General features: G+C 39.7%; 1 protein-coding gene across 1 annotated transcript; it reads right to left on the minus strand.

Annotated features, from left to right (window-relative positions):
- Positions 1-564: 564 nt before the first annotated feature.
- cusr (Copper-only SOD repeat protein) lies at positions 565-18,387 on the minus strand. The gene is made up of 18 exons (XM_058045939.2): positions 18,250-18,387; positions 14,893-16,975; positions 14,545-14,644; positions 13,674-13,751; positions 11,924-12,007; positions 11,579-11,711; positions 10,090-10,204; positions 8,853-8,977; positions 8,345-8,428; positions 5,543-7,619; positions 5,183-5,282; positions 4,636-4,713; positions 3,655-3,762; positions 3,402-3,534; positions 2,820-2,934; positions 2,108-2,232; positions 1,191-1,274; positions 565-937 (listed from the first exon to the last, which is right to left on the minus strand). The coding sequence occupies exons 1-18, from the start codon at positions 18,284-18,286 to the stop codon at positions 861-863; spliced, it is 5,736 nt and encodes a 1,911-aa protein (XP_057901922.2). The 5' UTR covers positions 18,287-18,387; the 3' UTR covers positions 565-860.
- Between the last annotated feature and the right edge of the window lie 1,434 nt (positions 18,388-19,821).

Genomic DNA, 19,821 nt, shown 5'->3' on the forward strand with positions numbered 1-19,821 from the left:
ATGCGAGAATAAAATTAAAATCATAACAGAGAGCGTTTCATCATGAGCATGCATTATGCTAAAAAAATTTGACGTAATTAATGAAATAAATTACCACAGTTAGCGGTAAGTTAATTAGTCTTTTCTAATGAGATGAAAATGAAAACATGATTGTTTTATTTTTTCTTAAAGTTGACCTATTATGTTTTTTCCACTTTTCTGACCTATAAATGTAATTAAAATGTTGTATTCTCGTGTTTGTGCATTTGGAATTGAGCCCTGAAATAAGTTTGGGATGGCTCAAAACGCTAGGGTTCAAAAGGCGTGGTAAAACTGCCCCTTTGTGATGTCACAGAGGGGCGGACTTCCTTATATGGTTCATAGTTAGGACTCACTTTGGGCTTGTGACCAATCACAGCATGCGAGTGGGCATGCCCGGAGGCGGGCCATGGGTGGAATAAATAAAACACAAGAATACAACATTCTAAACTACATTAATAGGTCAGAAAAGTCGGCACTTTTCAAGGTATAATTTTGGCTTACAATTATGAATCAACATGAATTAAAAATAACTGGTGCACACTTTAGAAACACTGGATTTATTTATTTAATCAAATTTACATACAAATGTACATGCAAATATAGTACATCCATATATACAAGAGTTTTGGAATGGTAACCGATCTCACCCAAATACGTAATAGTGCAAATACATGAACGATATATGATATGGAAAGTGAAGTTTGTTGTTATTAATACATCATTTGTGAAGGTCAGGTGACCACATTAACCTGTGGCGCACTCTATTCCATGAACACATTCAGATCAACAACATGAGGTTGGAGATGGCGGTATGTCTAAACTATAATTAAGTTGTATAATCAAGATAGCAGGCAGGCAGCAGCAAACATCACGGCGATGAGAATGTTTGTGGACCCCAACAGGAAACCTGCACTTCCTGTGAAGATAAAAATCATGTCATTCACTTTAAGAATTAAAACTGAAAACTCCACAAACCTAATCATTGTAAATTAAATATGCAATTATACTGTACTTCCACTTCATCTTACCCTTATTTAGCTTTTATAAATGTAGATGTGTGTACATGTAAACACCAAAACCAGTCAAGACTGCATGAGTCTGGAATACAGTTCTCACTAAAGTATTTACATTACACATCTGAGGATGGTATTATAAAAAAAAACACTCACTCGGCAGGCAGATATCTGACTCTCTGAATATTCCCATCAGCTCACTGTCTCTGACGGACATCAGGAGCTCTGGACTAACGTCCCCTTTGAGAAAAGAAAGAACACATAAGTTCGTCATGCTTCTTAATGACAATTAAAATGTTGACATGCCAGGGAAAAATAGTGTGTATCTCTTTGTTATAGATTTAGAAACATATAGAAACATCACGCTTCGAAATTCACGGTTTGACTCAAACTATATTCATTAACCATTTAGTGGTTGACTGCCGCCTATTATTAGTAAAAAAAAATCAGTATTTTGGTGTTAAGGTTGGCAATAAAACTTAAAAAAATGTCGGACTCTAAGTTTCTGACTCTATACAAATGCTATGTTGCATTAGCCACTGCAAAAGTATTACTATGACTATAGTATTACTACTATATTGGGTAATAAAAGTGTAGAAATGACTATAGGGATGTTATGACATGTCTATAGGGCTCTAATAGTGTTAAACCTTGCACTTAGGTCGTAAGTAGGTTTTCTATGTTCTGAATACAAGAATATTCAGTTTATAAATATATTTATGAATGAAAAATGATAACTATATAAATAATACTTCACAGAAATTCACTTATCAGAGTTGGGTCTGGAACCAATTATCAGTGATAAACGAGGGATGACTGTATACTGTATGTATTTATACATTATATTTATAGTCATATTGACATAAAAATGATACATTACATTAATGTATTTTTTGTTGTTTTAAATGAATTTCTGCATTCATTAGTTAAAACCAAAACTTGTTATGCAACTGTAGACATAAATAAATATAGTGACATTGCAAAAGCTTGTGGAAAGGATACCACAGCAAATGTGTGTAATCAAAGCTCAAGGCAGGCCAACCAAATATTAGAGGGTGTGACTCAATGCATACCTGCTACCATGAATTTCACTTGTTGGCATGTTCCATCATTTATAGACGTGGGACTGGGGCCCAGGATTGTCACTCTTGCTGGTACCATCTGCAGAACATCAGCAACCCTAGTCCTGAAATCAGTTCTGGGAGGAGGGGGAAGAGAACATTGAAAAGTTGAACTTGAAAGCAAGTTACTGATATTTAATTAAATGAAATTCCATTGGATGCACGGTGGAGTGTGGTTAGGGGACTGCTAGGAGACCCAGGTTCGTTTCCCCACTCATGCATCTCTGTGTGGAGTTTGTATGTTCTCCCCGTGCATGCGTGGGTTTTCTCCGGTTTCCTCCCACATTCCAAAAACATGCTAGGCTAATTGGTGACTCCAAATTGTCCATAGGTATGAATGTGAGTGTGAATGGTTGTTTGTCTATATGTGCCCTGTGATTGGCTGGCGACCAGTCCAGGGTGTACCCCGCCTCTCGCCTGAAGACAGCTGGGATAGGCTCCAGCACCCCCCGCGACCCTCGTGAGGAAAAGCGGTAGAAAATGAATGAATGAATGAATGAATGTTTATTGTTATTTGTTTGGGGTGTTCCTGCAATAATAATAATAGTAATACATAATACAATAATACAATAATACTGTTACAATGTGCACAGACAATCAAGTTCATCATAATTTTCTTGTTTTTTTATGTTTGTGACTTAAAATAGGATATTTCTACACTCACCTGCTGTAATTTGCCACCGTGGGAAAGGTCTGGGTTGCCGAGGGAGATACTGGGAGGATGTCAGCACATGCGATGATGTCATCACCATCCTTCAGCACCACAGACTTGTAGACCACTATGACAACAAGCAACACAAACACCATATATTATTGAAAGGAAAATATTTTAGTTGTTGAATTTGTGTGTAAAAGTCACCCTGACTTTTTATAAACTTTATTAAGGTCATAAATACCTAAGATTGTGTAAACACCAAGAACCACTTTCTTACTTGGTGCACAAAAACAACAAAATAGACATACGATGACTCCTCACAGATTGTATACTCAAAATACATAAACACCGTCTACAGAAACTGTAATGGAATCTTTCCGGTTGAACAGCTAGTTAATACCCGTGTTAGTCCCTCTATTGTCTCATTTCTGGCTAAAGCATGAAGGAAGTATGCCTTGTTTAAAGTACACTTGGGTCTGGCATCCAAGTACTCAATGCTTAGTTTCGGTTCTTCTGTTTTCACACAACCATTTACAGTAATGAAACACAAATAGGCGTTTTATATAATCAACGCAAGGACAGTGTTGTCACCTGTGCTATCCCCAGAAAGCTCAATGATGCTGTCAGTGTAGAGTTGTTCCTGAGTCAAGCTGACTGGGCCGTGTCTTGCTGATACCTCCCCCACTACACAGCTCAGAGGGTAGTCGAGAGAACAGCTGGAATTCTGAAAAGAGAATAAATGTAAAAAGATGAAATGTAGTTTTGAATCACAATTCATGCTGTCAAAGATTATTGTATAATTTTCTGCTGATTGGCGATTCTCATGTAAGTTGTTTCGGCTCACCTGTGATGTCATGTTGTAAGGATTAAAGGTCCCTTGGTAATCAGAACACTGGCTGTTGTTGATGGTGCCGATGAGGTTAGTGGATATGAACAGTGATGCTTCTGTGAGCTGCAAATAAAAAGAATAGTGGGCAAGTGGTTAGCGTGCAGACCACACAACTAGGAGACCCGAGTTCAATTCCACCTGTGTGAAGTTTGCATATTCTCCCTGTGCATGTGTGTGTTTCCTCCCACATTCCAAAAACATGCTAGCTTAATTGGTGACGCCAAATCATCCATAGATATGAATGTGAGTGTGAATGGTTGTTTGTCTATATGTGCCCTGTGATTGGCTGGCGACCAGTCCAGGGTGTACCCCGCCTCTCACCCGAAGACGAAATAGTCTCCAGGACCCCTGCAACTCCCCTTGTGAGGATAAGCGGTAGAAAATGAATGAATGAATTCCAAACACAGAGTACTCAGATAGAATCGTGTGTCAGTCAGCAATTGTTTATACGTATCAGGGGTGGCCAAATATTTTGACTCGTGGGCCGCATTGAGTTAACAAAATTGTCCACGGGGGGCCAGAACATATATTTAACACACTCACTATTTAATGCTTATAATTTTCTTTGAATTATTTGTTTAATTTTATCTGTCAAAGTGTTGGATGTTCTCATGTCACCTTTTCTCAGGAGCACTTTAAACATCAGACCAGATCAAACTATGTAATTTAATTTTCCAGTTTTTTTTTTTTTTTTACTAAATAAGACATCCGACTTGCAAGTCATGTTACCAGTTTGTATGTTAAAAGTTGAAAGCAACTGGCCGTCCGAATTCAAACGCTCGGTGGGCCGCTGCTGTAGTAGTGTAAATAGTTCAACAACATGAGGTTACATTAATAATAGTGTAAATGATGATGTTTTATTTTCAAACCTTCCTCTTTGAAACTTGCTCTAAAATGTGTCAGTTTTCAGAAAAAATAAATATATGCAGTTCTTACGTTGATTCTTGCCAAGGATTGAAGGTTCACCAGCAGGGTAGTGTCACTGCTGCTTCCATCGGGAAACATTTGCTGAACCTGGAAGACCCAAACGGAGATGGAAAATGGATTTGGGTGATGTTGTCCTGATTTTGTGCTTTGAGCCAGGCGGATTCAAAAAAAAAAAAAAAAACAACAACAACATTGTCTTCTACCTAAATACTCCTTTTCATAGATGTTACAGAGCTCAGCATGGGGGCTCTAGAGGATGGCTGACAGACACAGCTGTTGTCTTGGTCAGCTTGGTAGTTGGTCGGGTCCGTAGGTTCTTCCCACCGATATACGGATGCTAAGTTAAGCTAATGAGCGTCACCCAGCTTCCTGTATTTCTTGTAATTCACTATCTGTCCAAATACACTGTCATGTTTTTGTGGCAGCTCAGCTCATTTCTGTGATTTTTATCGGACAGACCTAGTTTTTAACCAAACTGGGTATGTACTTCATTGGGAATAAAAGTGGTTTAATAAACCAGTTGGACAAAATAATATTGAATAATTAGCTTGCTTACCAGCTTAACGGTCCCATTCAAAGAACCACTAAAAACAGCCATGGCATTGACCCATTCGCCGTCTGTATTTCTGTCAGCAGAGATGGTAGCACATTGCATCCTGTAAAAAGGAGTTTTCACAAAGAAAAGTTGTTGAGTCACTCTCAATGAATAGAGAACATAAAAAACACAAGTAGCCACACAGCACATGACATTCTACACCACCGACAAAAGGATGACAGATCTTTCTTTGTCCCAGAAGGTTTCTCCAGGTACATGCCTACACTACTTTTACCCCACTTTTATTCATTGTTTTTTTTTACACTTTTATTAATACACACCTCTAAACATTACCAAAAACACTAAGGCACATGTTCTCACCTGGATCCATTGGTGTAGTGGATCACCACGGATCTTCCAACAATGCTGTGAGGTCCAGTTAATGGTAGGTTACTGTCTATGTAGATCTCCTCAGATTCCGTTAGGCCTGTCAGCAATCCAAATTTCCCACTGATATCACCGATCTCATATTGGTCAACTGTGCCAGTTCCAGGCATGGGGGACAGTAATATGTTGACGGACAGCGGGTTGTAGTGTCCCATAATGTTTGCATTTGAGCATGGGTTTGTATCGTTTGGATTGACGGGCAAAATGTGAACATGATAACCACCAGCCATGGCATTCAGGTTGAACAAGGACACGTTTACACGTGTGGGGCCGTTTGGGATCCACTGGTAAAAATGGATATTTCCGGTTGTCATGCCAGAACCAAACCAAGGTCCTAGGCTTGCTTTGGGGACACGCACCGTGGTGATATTTGCACAAGCGATCCTTGGGCCTCCTCCTTCTGCCTGATGTATGACCACAGATCGACCAATAGCGCCTGACCCCGGCAACCAGGAAGTGACATCGGTGAAGAAACTTTTGGATTCCACTCCCCCAACTGTGGCGCTGAGGTTGAGGACACTGTGTTTACTGGAATAATCTCCCACTTCACAGGCTATCGGGGTATATGGGCCACAGTGGAGATCATAGCTGATGTCTTCCGTGTCGACATTGAAAGGGTTCCAATGACCTCCTGTTGTGCTGCAGCGCATCTCGTCATCGTCCCTCTCTGAGCTGATGGGGTAAGTGTGGATATGCCAGTTGTGGTTTCTGGTTGAAGCCATTGCGGTGTTTCCGTAAGACAGAACCACAAAAACGGATACGTCAGATAGAGGATTGTTCTTCAGCTGGGTGAACACCATGTCACCAACCACAGAGCTCTGAAACCTGGCTCTACCGACCACGACTTCACCAGGATATCCGATGCTGGCGCAGACGTACCTGGCACCATCTAGTAGGTGAATCACAATGGACCGACCAACAATACTGTTCCGTCCAAAAAGAGGAAGGTTGAAGTCTTCAAATGTCATATTTGCATCGGCCATATTTGCAAGGGACATATGCTTTGCACTGAGGTCACCCACTTCATACATGTCGTGTGTCGATCCTGGCCCAGTGGGGTATGTTGGGGAACTAGTGTTTACACCAAATGGATTCCAGTGGCCACCCAAATTGTCATTGGAGCAAAGATTTGAGGAGGATGTTCTGCCTGAAGGTACAGGAAAATTGTGGACGTGATACGGACCAACCAGGTTCCGCAAGTTACTCAGGTCGACCTTCAACTCTGTCCGATCAAAAGGGGAAGCCTGGCGGAAGCTGATGTATCCACTTATCCCTTTCATATCCACGAGAGCACTCACTTGTTTCTCGGGCACATTATAGATTTTAGCACAGATGAAAGTTGATCCTGGGCGGAGGAGGAGAAAGGCAGTGTTGTTCTGGAAGGTTGTCAAGTCCAGACGAGACTTTCCGAGTTTCAAAGGGGTTCCAATGTTAACGACACCCAGATCTGTCAAAGCGGTGGCATCTAAACTGCCAAGGAGAACATCGCAGCTTGCAGCTGAGCTCACCGAGCCGTAGAGTGTTGTATTGGTCTGTGAGGCATTGACTTGACCGATTGTAACAAGATCTGTAAGGACCCGTGCGCTGTTCTGTCCGACGTTACGTCGGATGTAAACATTACCGGCAATCTCTCCATTGAACCTGGCCTGACTTGTTGAGACTGTTTTTCCAGAACTTACAACAGTGCATACTTGAGTGTTGTTACAGGTCTGCAGAGTCAGCGAGAGGTCATCCAGGTTTGAACGTTGTTGAAAGAGACTTGAAATATTGACAGTGGAGGTTGAGGTGGGATCAGCAGTAAAGGTGAAAACACTAACGCCGATGTTTGCTTCAGTGCATGGTTCAGCAAAGTGGCCGTACATGACAGGAAACTCATTGAGGGAAAAGTTTAAGGCACCGCAGGATCCAGCACCAGAAATGCTGATAGTTGCCATCCCATTGGTGGAGTCCAATTGTACTTCTCCCTTGACTCCACCCATGTTCAGCGGTGCCAGGAACTGAGTGCAGGAATCTGGGAAAATCATTTTGAAATATTAATAGACCTATTTGTTAGTTATTAATTAAATAATTTGAAATTTCCTGAAGTACCCATGTGTACAAGGGGTGATTTGTTTTGTTACACACATGTAGTAAAATAGAATTAAACTTGCACCTACAGTGTGTACTGAGAAAGTAACGCCAAGCGATTGAGAGGTTTGACTTTTTGGGGAAACGATTTTGTGATGCAGATGTATGACACTTTTCAACACATGTTGTTTTGAGAAATCAAACTCTTGACTTAAATGGGCCACGCAACTAACCGGAACTACGTTCAACCTCAAAAGCTGACCAAATAAACAAATGGTCACTATTGATCGGGATGTCATACAACAAGTCAAGAAATTCGATCCATCCCTTTAATGTGTGGTTCCCATCCACTGCCACTTCTATATGAGGTTTATTATCATGCAAGTAGTATCATTCCATAGCTCACGGTCTGCTCCTAGCTGCCATGTTCTCGCGAGACGGCTTTTCTCTTAAACGAAAAAATATTGTCACATTTTCATGTTGCATGATCGCAAGCTCTTGTCCTAGAAATGCAGAATGTTTTACATCACTATCATTGATCATTTTTATCGTCATTCCATGTGTTGATCCGCTAAACATGAATGTTGTTAACGCATCGTGTGAAATCTCATGAATGCATTATTCACTCAAATATTCACATTACAGGATCATAATACATAGCACACTCACCTGGGAGGCAGATTTCCGACTCTCTGAACATTCCCATCAGCTCACTGTTTCTGACAGAGCTCAGAAGATCTGCACTAACATCCCCTTCAATAGAAAGACAATGCTCAGTTGCACATACGCTGTCCATACTTGAGAATCACAATTCAACTGGCAACTGAAAACATTTTACTAAAGAAAGGCCTTCCAAGATGAGGATTTCTGAGGGATTAAAGGTTTATTAAGGTTATTTCTTATTTAAGGTTATTTCTGTGGTTTGTATTACACTGTATTGTGTGAAACCCAGTTCATTCTACCACTTGTATTTCCATTTGTACGTCCATTTGCATGTTCCATTCATCCATCAGTTTTCTATGCCGCTGATCCTGATTAGGATCGCAAGTATAATGGAGCCTATCCCAGCTGTCTTTGGGCAAGAGGCGGTTTACACCCTGGACTGGTCATTGGTTATTGTGGTTATTATACTGGTTATTGTCTGTATTTAAATATTGTTTTATTGTTTATTGCTTACCTGATATCATAAAGGTCACTTGTTGGCATGTTCCATTATTTATAGATATGGGACTACGGCCAAGGAGAGTCACTCTTGCTGTTGCTACCTGCAGGGCAGCAGCAACCCGCATCCGGAACTCATAGCTGGGGGGTAAAAAAAGGACATTATCACCTTGTTTACCAGCAAGTTATTGATATTTAATTAATTGCAATTCCTGTGATTATTTCTTGTTTATGATGAGCACTACATTAACGAAACAGCTGACAACTTAAAATCCTTCAGTTAAAAATAAAAAAAATCTTCCGTGAGCTTAAAGAGAAATGGCAAACTCAATGATTGGTCGACCATCTACCTATAATTCAAAATTTGCTTTCATAAGGGAAATATACTTAACTGTTCCTGATTAGTTATTAGGGGGTGTTTCTCCTTAGTTGAGACAAACCATAATAATGGTAATGGTAATGGTAATGGTAATGGTAATGGTAATGGTAATGGTAATGGTAATGGTAATGGTAATGGTAATGGTAATGGTAATGGTAATGGTTTTATTTCATTTGAACATGCATCAGATTACAATTGAGTGCATCCCATAATCAGTTCCCAGTTCCACATGTCCAAAAGGAGTAGGAAGAAGCAAAGCTTATTAAATCCTACTCCTCCATCTGGTACTTTTACAATCAGTAACTGTTACATTTGTTCACTTCCTGCTTTCCATAATACAGTTTTTTGTTTTTTTTTAATAATGCACCTCATACCGAAGTACGAGGTGATATGAGCATCCAATGCCATAATGTGTACCATAGTAAGTCTCAATATAGTGATATATATAGCACATCATGACTGGTTCAAGACTCTTCATCCTTGTATTTAGCAAACATCAACTGCTGTTACAATGATAACAGATAATCACAAATAGTAATCACGTTCTGATACTAAATAGAAACTGGAATTAAAGAGGACCTATTATGCTTTATCACCTATATGGTTCATAGTTATATCATTAGTCACAGCAGAGTGTGGGTGGAATAAATTTAAACAGACCTTTTTGGCAGGAAGCAAGGAAGCACAAATCAAAGGAAATACAGCTAGAATAAGTACAGATTCTGGAAAAATCTAAAAAGTTTTCTGTGAGGGTTATTGTGTGTAGCTGCTCTATAGAGCACAACTCAATACAAAGGGTTGAAACATGAGCATAATCGTTTCCCTTTAAGAAGACCTATAATATGATATTCATATATGATATTTATACACTCACCTGTTGAAATTTGCCACTGTGGGAAAGGTCTGGGTTGCCGAGGGAGATACTGGGAGGATGTCAGCACATCCGATGATGTCATCACCATCCTTCAGGACCACAGATCTGTGGACCACTATGACCACAAGCAACACAAACGCCATATATTATTGAAACGCATATGTTTTGGTTGAAATCAGTGTGCGGATCAAAAAGATCTGCTGTGGTGTAGTGGTTAATGTTCTGGACTTTGGAGCGGATGCCCTGCATTCGAATCTGCACTTGTAAGCATCATCGGTATTTATCAGGAAGGGCATCCAGGATGTAAAGGGCTCCAGAAAATCACTATGCGGATCAAAAAAGATCTGCTGTGGTGACTCCGTAATCAGGAAAAAGCCAAAAGAAACAAACATAAGTTTTGGTTGCTGAATTGCACAATTTGCCCCTTTCTGAGAGTGTGATATGTCTCTGTTGTATCAGCAAGAGGAATTTTATAAACGTATGTACAACCATGTAGTTTATGCGTCACTGTCAGTGATTTCATAGTAGAAGATCCTTTCACATGTTCAAAAGATACCATTTTAATTCTTTGTGCTGATACTGTAGTTATTATTCATAATAACTCATAGATCGGGTGTATGTTTGACAATACAGAAGAATAAGATCTGTTGTGCTTTTTCCACTTTTCTGACCTATAAATGTAGTTACAATGTTGTATTGTTGTATTAAACAATGCCAAAGTATCAGATAATGAGGTATACGCATTTGGAAGTGAGCTCTGAAAGAAGTTTGGCATAGCTCAAAACACTCAGATTGAAAAGGCGTGGTAAAACCGTTCCTTTGTGATGTCACAGAGAGGTGGATTTCCTTATATGGTTCGTAGTTATGAAGCACTTTGGGTCGTGTGACCAATCACAAGGGCCGTATGTGGAATAAATTAAAACAGACCATTGCTGTAGCTGCTCTATAGGAGACCACAACTCAATACAAAGGGTCGAAAAATTAACATAAAAGATCCCCTTGAACATTCTTGATGATGGTTGCAGTGTTTGAGCGGCTTGGACCAGGCATGCAATCAACGATAATGTCTCCTCTTCTCCAATGAGCGTTTTAAGGTGTTACTTTTCAGCTTTCCTTTTTTTTTTTACGTGCTTCCACCTCAAGTCTGCATCACACTTGGGAGACATAACGGAGCTTAAACTTGAAAAGTGAGCATAGTTGTGACCACTTATATATTCTTCCGCCATAACAAAGTTTTTTTCTATTGTACGGTACTAATTTATGGGACTGACATTGTAACCACAAAATGCTGTAACACTGAAAGGCATAAAATGAGAACCACTTTTCCGGGTTATTACTCATAGTATTCACACTATCGTCTTATTTGAAGTCAAAGCATTGAGAAAATATGCCTTGTTTAAACTGTACTTTGGTCTGACATTTATCATGTCACCAAGCGTAATAAACAAGTTTTTTTTTAATCCAGGAACTGCAAGGAGTGTGTTGTCACCTGTGCTATCCCCAGAAAGCTCAATGATGCTGTCAGTGTAGAGTTGTTCCTGAGTCAGGCTGACTGGGCCGTGTCTTGCTGATACCTCCCCCACTACACAGCTCAGAGGGTAGTCGAGAGAACAGCTGGGATTCTGTAAAAATGTAAAAAAAATCAAACATTGATTAGAGAATACCTTTTGAAAAAATGTAAATACATTAAAAAATTTGTTTTTCCACAAATAATGCTAGTAAAACTTATCAGGTAGTAGTAACATTACTGTACGAGTACTGTACTGTACTGAGATAGTAATAATTAACCAGTTCTCATAAAAAAAAAAACATTGCCCAAGCCTTTTTGTCTCACCATTGATGTCATGTTGTAAGGGTTAAAGGTTCCCTGGTAATCAGTACACTGGTAGTTGGCTATGAACAGCGATGCTTCGGTGAGCTGCAGAGAAAAATGCAGAAAAACAGATTACATGAAATGATTTTTTCCAGATTACAAACAGACATACTATTAAGCAAATACAGGCAATTGGTGGGGGCCCCAAGATTTCCACCGTCCCCCAAACGCTTAATGAAAACCGATTATTGATTCGTTTCTTCAGTTTAAAGTACAGACTACTGTTTTGGTCTTAACTTACGTGCTTAGAATTACATTAAAATGCATAATCTTTCATAAGCATTAAAAACATTTTCTCATATTTGCACTTGTTAGAAGATGATAAACAATATTTCAAAACATATTGTGGGTAATGTAAACATGGCTATGTAACTAGCATCTTAAATTGACAGATAATTGTAACAGATTTCAAAAGCAAGAAAAAAGTGGTCTAAATTACTCACTTTTTGTAAAAAAAAAATAAATAAAAATATGAAAAAGATGTGGCAGGCCCCAGTGACTAGTTTGTGCCGCAGTTTGGAAATAGTGTTTATAAAATGTGCTATATAAATAAAGTAGATTGGATAGGTTTGCTTGGGCTGCCAGATGACTAAATGCACAATTTTTGTTTGCAAAAAAATCTGTTTTTGAGATGGAAGATACAAATAAGTCAATCCAGTCATCATTCGCTTACTCTGACTTCTGATATCTTTTTAATCACGCAAATCCATGAGAAAAAAAATAGCTACATTTTAGTCTATCTACACTCATTCACATTCACAGCTGCAGCTCCATAATTCTTTCATTTCTAGCGCACCTTATCTTATTTCCTGATCACGTTGCACATCATTGTCTGACATCTGATCGCCGCCATGTCGCATAGTCGTAGAACTCGATAGTGTAATTCAATACATTGCTTGCCTTTGTTAATAAACTCCTTGACTTGTTCAGTTTATGTTCTCATTTCAAAGAAATCCAAGTTTGTAAGCAATGCACGGGTGTTCAAAATGCGGCCTGCGACACATTGCTGGGGAACCAATTCAACAAAACCCTGGAGAATCCTGGAGTGTTCAATCATTCGTTTGTGACTGCTGGGTACTTGATTTAGTAAGTGTTGACTTAGTTGGAGAGGTGTTACAAGAATACAGTAACAGTTACGTGGTCTGCCATTTTTGTTTCATTAAGTACCTGCTTGTGCCAGACTGAACATTTACAGTAAAAGTCATGTGCATGTTCACTCTTCCATGTCGCAGCTACAACAATGACTAAAAACAGCAATCTGACTTTTGGACGGAGAATGTATAAGCTGTGAACCACACTGTGCAATATTTCTTCAGTCCGGCTAAAACTGTGCAATAAACCTGAAACTTGTAGTAATTGAATTAAATGCATACATGCTTTTACAGTATATTTGCACTATTCTTTTTTTGGCAATGGCTAAACTTCAACTGCTGTACTGTTTTGTGATATACATGGCCTAGACCAACCGTGTTTTATTGTATTTGTTAGTACTCTGTTTTGACTGTACACATGACAAACATCTTGAATCTTGACAGATGATTGCGTTCATAGAAATTGCAGTGCTTACTTTTCAAACCTTACTCTTTGGATCTATCACTCTCAATGTTTTCAAAGCATACACAAAGACAGCAAAATGAACAAAAAAAAATGATATTGTTACAAGAACAGACATACTGTAGAAGTCAGTACGCAGTCGGTATGTCATGCTTACATTGGTTCTTGCCAAAGATTGCAGGTTCACCAGAAGTGTAGTATCACTGCTACTTCCATCAGGAAACATTTGCTGGACCTGAAAGACCAACCAAAGGTGCATAATGGATCTGGGCATATACTATAAGACATATCTTACATAATAATGGGTTATCCTGCATGTTGCGCTCTTTAGGCAGACTTAAAAAAAAAGTAAAAACAAAGCATGTTCTTTATCTCCTAGCTCCTCATTTGATAACAACTTTTGATGGATGTCACAGAGCTCAGCATGGGGGCCCTGGTGGAGGGCTAACGCAGATGTTGTCTTGTTAAGTTTCAGTCCTTATGGTAATGGTAATGGTTTTATTTCATTTCAACATGCATCAGATTACAATTGAGTGCATCCCATAATCAGTTCACAGTTCCACATGTCCAAAAGGAGTAGGAAGAAGCAAAGCTTATTAAATCCTACCCCTCCATCTGGTACTTTTACAATCAGTAACTGTTACATTTGTTCACTTCCTGCTTTCCATAATACAGTTTAAGGTTTTTTTTTTGTTTTTTTTTAATAATGCACCTCGTACCGATATGTGTGCCATAGTAAGTATCAATATAGTGATATATATAGCACATCATGACTGGTTCAAGACTCTTCATCCTTGTATTTAGCAAACATCAACTGCTTGTATTGTTTCTTGAATTGGCTCAATTGAGTTCCTTACTCAATCTATTCCAGTTCTTAGTCCATAGGTTCTGATGAATGCTACTTTTAACTCACATTAACACTCGGCTTCTTGAACGTCCCTCATGCAACTTTAGTAATAATCAAATATCTATCTTACCATTACAACATAAATACTCAATATTCATTTGTGAAAACTTGGCATGCTTACCAGCTTAACTGTCCCGCTCAAAGAACCACTAAAAACAGCCGTGGCATTGACCCATTCGCCATCTGTATTTCGGTCAGCAGAGATGGTCGCACACTGCATCCTGTAAAAGTGTGCATTGACATACAAATAAATGAACACGAAACTACAGGTTGTTTGCACATGGAACGATTGTTGAGTCACTTTCAATGGATAGCAAACAACAGCACAGATAACATTCCACACTCTCCTCCAAAAGGAGGTCAGTTGTTTGTTTTTTTTCTATCCTGTTTCTGGAGGTACTAAACCATGCATGCCTATGCAATACAATACTGTACAGAAGACTAAACATGTCCTTTCATGTGCTCTCACCTGGATCCATTGGTGTAGTGGATCACCACAGATCTTCCAACGATGCTGTGAGGTCCAGTTAATGGTAGGTTACTGTCTATGTAGACCTCCTCAGATTCCGTTAGGCCTGTCAGCAATCCAAATTTCCCACTGATATCACCGATCTCATATTGGTCAACTGTGCCAGTTCCAGGCATGGGGGACAGTGATATGTTGACGGACAGCGGGTTGTAGTGTCCCATAATGTTTGCATTTGAGCATGGGTTTGTATCGTTTGGATTGACGGGCAAAATGTGAACATGATAACCACCAGCCATGGCATTCAGGTTGAACAAGGACACGTTTACACGTGTGGGGCCGTTTGGGATCCACTGGTAAAAATGGATATTTCCGGTTGTCATGCCAGAACCAAACCAAGGTCCTAGGCTTGCTTTGGGGACACGCACCATGGTGATATTTGCACAAGCAATCCTTGGGCCTCCTCCTTCTGCCTGATGTATGACCACAGATCGACCAATAGCGCCTGACCCCGGCAACCAGGAAGTGACATCGGTGAAGAAACTTTTGGATTCCACTCCCCCAACTGTGGCGCTGAGGTTGAGGACACTGTGTTTACTGGAATAATCTCCCACTTCACAGGCTATCGGGGTATATGGGCCACAGTGGAGATCATAGCTGATGTCTTCCGTGTCGACATTGAAAGGGTTCCAATGACCTCCTGTTGTGCTGCAGCGCATCTCGTCATCGTCCCTCTCTGAGCTGATGGGGTAAGTGTGGATATGCCAGTTGTGGTTTCTGGTTGAAGCCATTGCGGTGTTTCCGTAAGACAGAACCACAAAAACGGATACGTCAGATAGAGGATTGTTCTTCAGCTGGGTGAACACCATGTCACCAACGACAGAGCTCTGAAACCTGGCTCTACCGACCACGACTTCACCAGGATATCCGATGCTGGCGCAGACGTACCTGGCACCATCTAGTAGGTGAATCACAATGGACCGACCAACAATACTGTTCCGTCCAAAAAGAGGAAGGTTGAAGTCTTCAAATGTCTTATTTGCATCGGCCATATTTGCAAGGGACATATGCTTTGCACTGAGGTCACCCACTTCATACATGTCGTGTGTTGATCCTGGCCCAGTGGGGTATGTTGGGGAACTAGTGTTTACACCAAATGGATTCCAGTGGCCACCCAAATTGTCATTGGAGCAAAGATTTGAGGAGGATGTTCTGCCTGAAGGTACAGGAAAATTGTGGACGTGATACGGACCAACCAGGTTCCGCAAGTTACTCAGGTCGACCTTCAACTCTGTCCGATCAAAAGGGGAAGCCTGGCGGAAGCTGATGTATCCACTTATCCCTTTCATATCCACGAGAGCACTCACTTGTTTCTCGGGCACATTATAGATTTTAGCACAGATGAAAGTTGATCCTGGGCGGAGGAGGAGAAAGGCAGTGTTGTTCTGGAAGGTTGTCAAGTCCAGGCGAGACTTTCCGAGTTTCAAAGGGGTTCCGATGTTAACGACACCCAGATCTGTCAAAGCGGTGGTATCTAAACCGCCAAGGAGAACATCGCAGCTTGCAGCTGAGCTCACCGAGCCGTAGAGTGTTGTATTGGTCTGTGAGGCATTGACTTGACCGATTGTAACAAGATCTGTAAGGACCCGTGCGCTGTTCTGTCCGACGTTACGTCGGATGTAAACATTACCGGCAATCTCTCCATTGAACCTGGCCTGACTTGTTGAGACTGTTTTTCCAGAACTTACAGCAGTGCATACTTGAGTGTTGTTACAGGTCTGCAGAGTTAGCGAGAGGTCATCCAGGTTTGAACGTTGTTGAAAGAGACTTGAAATATTGACAGTGGAGGTTGAGGTGGGATCAGCAGTAAAGGTGAAAACACTAACGCCGATGTTTGCTTCAGTGCATGGTTCAGCAAAGTGGCCGTACATGACAGGAAACTCAGTGAGGGAAAAGTTTAAGGCACCGCAGGACCCAGCACCAGAAATGTTGACCGTGGCCATGTCGGTGGCGGAGTCCAGTTGTACCTGCCCCATGACTCCACCCATGTTCAGCGGTGCCAGGAACTGAGTGCAGGAAATTGAATCTAAGAAAAAAAAATTACACCCATTAGACGAATGATAGCTAAGAGCAGGAAAATATTATCTATTACCATAAAGATATAGCAATTCTAAAAATATCCATTGCCATAATACAATTTGTGAAATATTCTTTTACAACAGCCATTATTAATTCACCAGAAATAAGTGAATTTTCCCACATATTAATTAAACATAATTACACAAACTTAATCCTGGTTCACCTACTTTTTCTTTACAGAAGAAAAAAAATTACATCCATTAGACGAATGATAGCTAAGAGCAGGAAAATATTATTTATTACCATACAGATACAGCAATTATAAAAATATCCATTGCCATAATTATAAAAAATAAACATAATTACACAAACTTAATCCTTGTTGACCTACTTTTTATTTACAGACATTTTCAGTTCTATTTAGACACACCAACGTCTTGCGTTAATATTTATGTACCATCATTTTATTTGCAGGTTTAAGTGCTTTTCCACATGTTTGTTCAAATATTTTAAGCCGCTTACCGAAGGTAATTATGACAGAAATTATTTGCATAACATGTGTATGTCCTGTTCTGAATTTCAGTTTTAGCTTGGCCGTCCTTTTTAAACTGAGTTTATGTTTTAATTCATGTGGGATTTTATAAAGATGAACTGCAGTAAATCATAATATGGATGGATGAAGGACAGCTTTGGGAAAATCAATGGGTATGGTCTCAAGGAAGTATTGTTTTTTTGGATGAAAATCATTCCATATCTGTGGAAAAGCCTTAAAGTTTATTTGATTAGACCTGCAACAAGGTCACTTACTGCTGGATTTCACACAACGAACAAATTGCAATTTTTTTTTTTCAAATTCAGATCAACATATGTTAGTCCATGCATCTAACTTAACCACACAGGTGCTAAAAATTCAAGTAAAAAAAAAAAAAAGATACAATATTGCATGCGTCATATGAGACTAAAACTGAATTCAGGATCACTTTTCAGGTTTTCACTGGGTTCCACTATAAGGTACAATATAAGGTAAGATGCCAATCTTAGCAGTGTGTAAGAACAGGTACGTAACTTAGACCTTAAAGGTTTTCCTTCCATGTGTGAATGTTCGGTTCCACGCAAACACATGTAATACAAAATTAATCAGCCAATTAGTCAAGCAAATAACCCTTTGATCTGACACCAATTTGCTCACAGTCTGCCTCCATCCCAAGTATAAGGTCCCTGAAAAGAATATTTACACTTGATACTGCTTAACAACTTAACATTAATAATAAATTCACTCACCAATGATGCTAAGGAGCAGGAGAACTATGAGGCACATTTTGGCAGATGCAAAAAAGTATCGCTACAAAATGTATGTGCATAAGTGTGCTCTCCAAGTATGTATCCTGTGCGACTGGTTTGTAGAACTGTGCAAGCTCAATAACCATCTGTCTGTGTCAGCGTGCGATTGGTTATTAAGGGTGTTTCTTCTGTATGTAGGTAGGGGAGGGAGGAAAATTATTCATGGGTGGAGGTGGCCAGTGACTAAGGGAAGCATGCTTATGATGTTAGTATTTGCACAGTGTATAAAACATAGTTCTCTCAATCAGTAAACATGTACATTTAGGAAAATCTTACAGCAGAAAATCATTATAATTTTAAAATATATTAGTACACCATGCCTGGAAGAAAATATGTCCCATTTTTTCCTGGCCATTCTTTGTATATAGTATACAGTTGTGGTTTACAGAAGCGGTACAAACTTAAAATAACATTTATTTTACTGCTTTTAGAATCTATTTTTAAATGGTACTACTCAGCTGCCCTTGTGACAGGGTTGAGCAAAATAGTAACATACTCTAAGAATAGCAGCCACCCCAATGGCTCATCATTTTGGGCTGTTTTGGGTAGGCTACACAGTTATTTACACACCCAAGAGGGCCCGTGAAGTGGGTTAGGTCCATCATTTGCTTTCGTATCCCTGATTGCAACAGAAGCTACAATTGCGATGTGACTATTTCTGTGTCCCTGCAAAAAGGCACAGCGCAAGCACAATGCAGGTTTACAGTTTGTGTGCGGTACAGCAGAATATGCATCGGATGGGCGGTGGTGTCGGTCAGTTGATTTTTATGTTGCTGAAATGTAGTCGTCGTGCATCGTGGTGCATACACCTCATAAACTGTGCCACACTGTTTTGTTGTAGGCAGTTATTTGGGTTATAAACATTAAAAACACAAAGCTACTGGTAAACAGAGTTTACTTCTTCCAGTGAAACTGGTATAAATATCACAGCGGAAGAGGAGTTAATATTATTGCTGCCTCTCTTGGTCAGGTCAAACCTGAGGTTTTTATGTTGGGAGTGTTCCTGGTCCAAGAACATGACATTTATGTTAACTGAAGATTGTCCTCTAATTGTCCTCTAATTGATGTTAATTAATGACTGTCCTCAACAATTAATTAAACGAGGAATGGGGAATGTAGAATTAACTAGGGAGGAGCAATGAACAAGAGTGTCTAAGGACCGGATGGTCCACATTCAAGTGAGATAAACAATTAAAATAAAAAACAGCACAGTCATTGTTTTCGTCATCTTGAAACTGAAAGAATTCGATATTATTGCTATTTTTTTAAAAGCTGTATGATGTATTATTTTTGTGTTATTTTTTTTGTTCTAGTGTTGGGTGAGCTGTTTAATCATTTTCCATCCATTTTCTATGCCGGTTATGCTCACTGGTCCTGGACTGGTTGCCAGCCAGGCAGTGTTTCATCATTTTGTATTCAGTAATGCACTTTCTAAAAGAAAAAAAAGCCTTGAAATGCATCTGTATAAACTAAAACACTACAAGTTTTATATACTGTAAACTGGATAATCAA

The sequence above is a fragment of the Doryrhamphus excisus genome, linkage group LG9, assembly GCF_037039965.1.
Source record: "Doryrhamphus excisus strain RoL-2023G ecotype Guam linkage group LG9, RoL_Dexc_Guam_v1.1, whole genome shotgun sequence".
Taxonomy (NCBI): domain Eukaryota; kingdom Metazoa; phylum Chordata; class Actinopteri; order Syngnathiformes; family Syngnathidae; genus Doryrhamphus; species Doryrhamphus excisus.